General features: G+C 60.1%; 1 protein-coding gene across 4 annotated transcripts in view; it reads left to right on the top strand.

Annotated features, from left to right (window-relative positions):
• SMPD4 (sphingomyelin phosphodiesterase 4) overlaps window positions 1–7,037 on the top strand; it is a 24,519-nt gene that overhangs the window by 10,621 nt on the left and 6,861 nt on the right. For 3 of the 4 annotated variants that reach the window (XM_030885455.2, XM_045289610.1, XM_045289612.1), the window contains 6 exons: window positions 391–499; window positions 585–637; window positions 997–1,148; window positions 3,269–3,401; window positions 4,739–4,810; window positions 6,913–6,999. In XM_030885455.2, coding sequence (XP_030741315.1) covers window positions 391–499; window positions 585–637; window positions 997–1,148; window positions 3,269–3,401; window positions 4,739–4,810; window positions 6,913–6,999 — 606 coding nt within the window. The remainder of the gene's footprint in view (window positions 1–390; window positions 500–584; window positions 638–996; window positions 1,149–3,268; window positions 3,402–4,738; window positions 4,811–6,912; window positions 7,000–7,037) is intronic. The other variant, XM_045289611.1, reaches the window with a different exon arrangement.

The following is a 7,037-nucleotide window of genomic DNA, read 5'->3' on the forward strand; positions in this document are numbered from 1 at the left end:
CAGTCCGAAAGCACCAGCTGCTCTGTAGGAGAGTCACTCGCTTGGAACCCACAGGGGCCGTTCTCCCCCACCCTAGGGTTGCTGTGAGTCGGCACCGCCTCCATGGCAGTGAACTTGGTCTGGGTTTGTTGGAGGAGGCCTGACGCCCTCGGTGGCGGCGGGGTAGAAGCGGAGCTGACTGGGCTCAGCGCTCCCTGGCTGGGCCCTCAGCCACTGGACTCGGGGCCCCAGCTGGGTGTGGGGATGGCAGAGCTCTCTGGCCAGCTCTTGCTCACACACCACCCAGCGCAAAGGCCCAGCATGCTCCTGGCTGGTCCCAGCAGCTTCGTGGGGAGCTGTGTGGTGTGGGGATGGGGCAGAGCATGTATCTAACAACCCTTCCCTCTGCAGGGGCCCGTGAGAGCGTCCATCCAGGAGCGAGTCCTCCCTGACAGCCCTCTGTACCACAACAAGGTCCAGTTCCCTCCCAGTGGTGGCCTGGGCCTCAACCTAGCCCTCAGTATCCTTTACAGCCGCCAGGCCAGGCCAGGGGTGGGGACCTGGGGACATCTGTGCCTCCTACCGTTCCTTAATGCCGTGCTCAGATCCCTTCGAATACTACATCTTCTTCTTCGCCTTGAGCCTCATCACACAGAAGGTAGAGGAGGGTCTGCTGGGCAGGCTTTGCCCCAGGGGGCTTGGGGTCCATCCCGTCCCTCCAGCTGGCTCCTCCTCCTGCCCTGAGCCACACCTCCAATGTGAGGACTGCAGATCTGCCGGCAGACTGACCGCCCCTCTCCCCCGGCCCCTGGGAGAACAGGGCAGAGCAGGGCACTGCCCCCCAGCCCTCTCCCACCTCTCCCCCACCCGTTCTCTTTCCTTCTGCCTGTGCCCCATGCTGCTTCCCACCCAGTGTGATTTTGCTAAGCACCCAAGGCCCTGTGCCCAACTGCAGTGCCATGCACACTGCCAGATGGCGCCCAGGGCAATACACCCACAATACACCTGCCTTTCCAGCCCCTGCCTTCGTCCCTGCACATCCGAACGTCAGACTGTGCCTACTTCCTGCTGGTGGACAGGTACCTGTCGTGGTTCCTGCCCACAGAAGGCAATGTGCTCCCTCTGCTCTCCTTCAGCCCCGGCGGGGCCAGCCCTTCACCCGCTCCCAGGTAAGGCCCCCTCGAGGCTTCCCTGGCCCCCCGCTGTCGCCCACAGAGAGTTACATGGTCTGGCTGTATGGCCCACAAGCTCAATGGTGTATCTATTGGTCTGGGTTTTTTTTTGGACCAGTCACCTGGCATCAGGAAGCCCTTTGAGTTGCTGCATCAGCAAGGCCCCGGTGTGGGGAGGCAGCTGGTTTGGGCTTTGCCCTAAACAGTAGCTCCACCTGAGAGCAAAGCGGAGAGTCGATGAAGGCCCTGGGATTCCTTGTTCTGGAGAGAGGACCTGCCGGCCGAGCCCGAGTGCCACGTCTCTGCTGGCCCCAGAGGTGGGCCTTCAGACTGTAGCCATCCTCAGCCAGCCAGGTCTCGTGCTGCCCGCCTCCGCCCCAGGAGGGCTGTGTCCAGCCCATCTCAGCTCAGGGAGCAGCCTCGGACCTCAACTTGCCTGTCTCATCTGGGCGCTCCATTTTCTTCCCAGCCGGCTCCTTTCCCTTGTGCCTCACTCGGCCCTGCCCATGCCGGCCTACTGTAGACCCTTCCCTCCCCTGTGTCTGAACAGAGGCCTTCACAACGAGGTGGACCAAAAGGCTGGGCATAGCGGGACTGTCTGGGCAGGCAGGGCATGGTAAGTGGGTCTGGGCCTGGTTCTGTTAGGCTTCAGGTTGGGACTCATTCATGGGACTTCTCAGACCTTCCTCTCTGATTGTCAGATGGTTGGCTCTTCGCCACATTGGTCTTGCCCTCTTTGAGTTCCCAAGTAAGTTCCGGCCCTGCCCATCTGTCAGAATCTGGAGCTCTGTATCCCATAGACCCCCTTGGGCTGGGCCACTTCTCCCCAGTCACAGACTCAATCCAGGGTCACAGTGTATGGCATCCCTGTCTCTCGGCTCCTCTTTTCTGACCCTTCACCTGGGGTTTGCTGGTGCTCCTGGGCAGGCAGGGTGTGCTTGGTCCCCAGGGAGCCTCCTTAGGGCGTCATCTGGTCAGGAGAGGTCCCCAGGCATGCTGCTCACAATGCTACACCCAGTGCATCTTGCCCGAGCGCTTCTCTTGTGCTGTGTGCCTAAATGACCTTTGTTAGGTTGGTTCCGTCATTATTGTTGCCTTCGAGTTGGTTCTGACTCGTAGCAACTCAAAACGAGACTGCCCGGGCCTGCACCGTCCTCACAGCGGGCCCCCACGTGTGAGCCCATCGCACAGCCCACTGTCAGCCCAGTTCATCGAGTTCTTCCTCTCTGTCACTGCCCCTCCAGTTGCCCAAGCTGGTGCCCATTTCCAGGGACTGGCCCCTCCTGACAACTTGAGTTGTACAGAGTATGTAGACAAAGTCTTGTCGCCACCCCTGCCCCCAAGGAGCATTCTGGTGGGACCTCTTCCAAGATAGATTTGTTTGTCCTTCTAGCAGTCCGTGGTACATTCCCTGTCTTCATCGGCACCACAAAGGCATCGATTCTCCGGTCTTCCTAATTCAGTGTCCGTCCAGCCCTCACATGCATCGGACGGAGGCCATTAAAAATACCACAGCTTGGGTCTGACACACCTTAGTCCTCAAAGTAACAGCCTTGCTTTTCAACACTAAAGAGGTCTTGTGCAGCACAGTTACCTAATGCAATCCGTCCTTGGATCTCTTGGCACTGCTTCCGTGAGCTCTGATTGTGGATCCAAGCCAGGGGGAGTCCTGGGCAGCTTCAGGCCCTGCAAACTTGTCTGTGGTTTGGCTAAAAGTTGAGTCAGGTGGTGAGTTCATGGCCAGAAGGGTGACTCGTGGCCAGGGTCTGGGGTTCCACCCGTCCCTGCCTGACCAGTCAGCCGGTCTCTTAGGATTTGGTCCCTTTTCGCCCCTCCATCTGGCCTTCCAGTGTGCTCCATTTCAGAGGAGTCAGAAGTAGCTGAGCACCATGCTGTTCTCCACTCTGGGTCACAGAGGCTGAGGTTCAAGTTGGCCGTCAGTGTTCTGGACTGGTTGTTTCCAAGTGACCGTTCCGTGTTCTGCGACCCACTCACCAGAGCCGTGTGGAACGTTGTCTTTGTGCGCAGTTGACCTTGATGTCCCCCAAGACGATAGTCTGGAGCCCCCGCCCCGTGATGTCTTTATAACATTTGGGCTTGGTTTCTTGTCCTTGTAGGACACCCGCCATGCCCTTCGCCTCCTATGGTTTCCATCACACCAGCCTCCTGAAGCGCCACATCTCCCACCAGACGTCAGTGAACGCGGACCCCGCCTCCCACGAGATCTGGCGCTCAGAGACCCTGCTCCAGGTGAGCGCCAGGGAGCTGCTCAGCCACCTTCCCTGTGGTCCACAGCCTGCCCCCAGCCTGGGCTGGGCCCCAGCCTGGGCTGGGCTGAAGTTGGCGGCATTTCCTACTGTGACGTTTGGACCCTCCAGAAGAAGCACGCCCACATCTCATACTTACCTGTATGCGGTCGTCTATATTATTCTCTGCCTGTCGGAGTTCTCCTGTTCTTTTCCTCCTGATACCGCTATCGTTACGGGAGCCCCTCGCCTACTGCGACACTCCCCGACTCCCGGAGCGAGCTCCCTGTGTTCTCCTCAGGAGGAATTCTGGTGGTATTGTGAGTTAGGGGTTGAGCTGTGAACTGCAAGGTTGGACAGGCTGCTCTGAGGGAGAAAGATGAGGCTGCCTGCACCTGTTAACCTTCTGTAGGGTCTCTATGGGGACCTGGTCGTACGGTGGTTACCCCCTGGGCTACTAGGTCAGCAGTTCGAAACCACCAGCAGCTCCGCTGGAAGAAGACTGGACTTTCTACTCCCAGAAAGACCTAGAGTCTTGGATCTACCCTTTGCTATAAGGTTATTGCGAGTCGACATCAACTCAGTGGAAGTGAGTTTTGAGCCTTTGTACAAAGAGCCTGGTGACAAAGGGTAAGCGCGGGGCTGCGAGCCAGCAGTTCAAGCCTCCCATCCGCTCCACGGGAGAAAGATGAGTGTGTCTGCCCCCCTCATAACTCAGTCGTAACTGCCTCCCTAGCAGCTGGTTTGCTTTGGGGGGTGACTTTACGGAGGCCTGGGGGCACAGTAGAGGAACCCTGGTAGCGAGGTGATTCCGCGTTGGGCTGCAAACTGCAAGGTCAGTAGTTTGAAACCACCAGCCGCTCCGAGGGAGAAAGCAGAGGCCTTCTCCTGTAAAGCGTGACCGTCTCAGAGCGCACAGGGTCGGTTCCACCCCGTCTGTCCTGCATGATCCCGTGAATCGGCAACCGCTCGATGGCAGTGAGGTGGCTCAGGGCTCAGCACTGGGCTGTGAACTGCAGTCCTTTCTTAGGAGAAACGGGATGAGACTGTTCCCATAGGCAGGGCCACAAGGAGTCGGAACCTACCCCACGGCGGGGGTGGGTTTAGGGTTTAGAGTGGCTGCTAGTGGGCGGGCGAGATGCCGTCCCTCCTCGCTCTGGTCTGGGAGCACAGTGCTCTGAGGGGTGCCTGCGTTCTTTTCCCAGCAGCCCCAGGAGGTAAGGACAGAGACCTCTTGGGCCTGTGTACAGAGCGGGGGTGGGGAGGGAGCTGACGAGGACTGACCTGGCCCACAGCACAGGCAGGGGCCAGCCTGGGCGTGACTCCTGGCCCTTTCTGCAGGTGTTTGTTGAGATGTGGCTGCACCACTACTCCCTGGAGATGTACCAGAAGATGCAGTCCCCTCACGCCAAGGTAGGTCTGCTCTGCCTGGGCACACCCTCCTCCCCACCCATGAACAGTGTTTGGGCTGGAGGGCCAGATGGTGGGCTGCCAAGACCCACCTCTGTCCTTACGTGCACACAGTATGCAAGGTGGGTCTTACTCGCCAGTGCTGAGGTGGTCTGCCCTGGAGGCAGGACAGCCAAGGCAGGGTGGTCTGGGCTCCTTTGCACCCGCTTCCTGCCGCTTCCAGGGCCTGGCTTTGGGCGCCAGGCCTCTCTTCTGGCTGCAGCACCTGCAGCCAGCACCCTGTGCTGGCCCTCACCACCTGTGTGCCCACACTGCCCTCACCCTCTGCTGAGCACCTTTTAGCACACACTTGTCCCGGTGGGCATGGCTGCACATTCCTGCCTGGGGTCACTGCCTCCTTGAGCATCCTGGTCACTGACCAAGTTCAGGGCAGACTTGAGACCATCCTCAAGTGTGAAGAATTGATGAAAGGTAGTTATCGGAACCCTGATGGCACAGTGGGCTAAGCAAGCAGTGGTTTGCCCCCACTAGCCACAGGGGACCAAGGATGGAGCCGTCACCGTCTGTGGAGATGGGCGGTCTCGGGAACCCTGTGAGCAGTTCTGCTCTGTCTCGTAGGGGCACCACCCAGCGTCAGTGTCAGCCCGCCACCGTTGGGTGTGGTTTGGTAAAGACTGAATATGTCTTTTCACTTGACTCCCATCCTGCCTCGGAGCCTCTGAAACCAGAGGGGCGTGTGGGGACCCCAGATCTACCACCCTGGCCACACATGAGAGGCAGCAGGGCCGGATCTCACAGCCAGGACTCTGCATGGGCCTCCTGAAGTGCGAAGGGTCTGCCCTTCCTGGTTCCGGGCAGTCTGCCGCATGGGGCAGTGGCCGGGCTCGGGCTGTACAGTGTTCGCTTTAGCCTGTCTGTCCTGTCTTTCAACCGAGCCCCTTCCTCCCTCCCTGTGACCTTTGACCTTGTCTGCTGGGAAGGTACTTTAGAGGGGCTGTGACCTCAGAGGGGGTTGCTTGCTTTGGGGGAACATGGGGTGGGGGCTCTGGGGGAGGCTCTTCTTCCTGTGGGGGCCAAGGCAGTGTCCTAAAAATGTTGGGGGTTCTCACAGTTCGTGGGCTTGAAGCTCTCCCTCATCCTGGGGGTGCAGGTGTACCACTCACTCCAGGAGGCCCCACTCGGGGGAGGGGGGTGTCTCAGCATCATTCTACCAGCCTCCAGTCCTGGGCTTCTCTCCCATCCAGGGGTCCCGCTGAGAGCGGACAGGGAGTGGGTGAAGGGAAGGGGCATTGTTCACTCCATCCTCCTACCAAGCGTTGGGGCTGACTGCCTGCGTGCCTTTTCCCAGCCTGCCTTGCATGTGCCTGGGTCTCTCTGGCTGACGACAAGGTGCTGCCTTTCCTGTGGGGATGGGGGTGCTTGGGGCATGACCTTGCAGGGTGGGGTGAGTGGTGGGCCCAATGTGGGCTGTGCCTGGCTGGGGGGTGGCTTCTGCTGGCTTCCCTGGGGCTGGACCAAGCCCACTCTTGTTGTGACTGCTGCCCACCGTGATGCCCTCACTGCCCCTCTGTGTCCACTGGGCTGCTTCTGGAAGCAATGCACACACCGCCACTGCCACGACCCCCGCCCAGGATCCCAAAGAAAGGACAGGACAGTGGGCGTGTAGGTACTAGGGAGCCAGGGACCCTCAAAAGCCAGCCGGCACCGAGTTCTCTCTCACCCCCAGAGCTGACCTTACTGTTCTTAGCAGTTTGCGGCTATGAGGCCTTGGTGGTTAGCCTGCGGGGCGCGCGCAAGGGCCCCTTAGCTCCTGGCTGGCCGGGCCAGGGCCAGTCGCTCTGCCCTCCTGAAACCAGAGAGGCAGCGGGGGCCAGAGTCAGTGGCCCCTCAGCTTGAAGGCCCTCTTGGCCCTCCTGGCAGACCTGGAGCGGTCTCCCTTGGGCCCCGGCTGGGGTTGGTGGTGCTGGTGTGGATCTCCACTGACTGCGTTTGTTTTTGTGTTGCTTCTCTGCTTCCCTCTGGGCTCACTCTCGCTTGTCTCTCCCCGCCCACTCCGGCCGTCCTCCTGCTGCTCCTCCCGGCTCGCCCGCTGTCTTTTGTTTCAGCTGGAGGTTCTGCACTATCGCCTCAGTGTCTGCAGCGCCCTCCACAGTCCTGCCCAGCCCGGCTCCCAGGCCCTCCACACCTACCAAGTACCGGCCCTTTGTTTGCTCTGTCTTCTCCCGCCCCG

The sequence above is a fragment of the Echinops telfairi genome, unplaced genomic scaffold (assembly GCF_000313985.2).
Source record: "Echinops telfairi isolate 266 unplaced genomic scaffold, ASM31398v2 ScPeMD7_29;HRSCAF=101, whole genome shotgun sequence".
In the NCBI taxonomy this organism is placed as follows: Eukaryota; Metazoa; Chordata; class Mammalia; order Afrosoricida; family Tenrecidae; genus Echinops; species Echinops telfairi.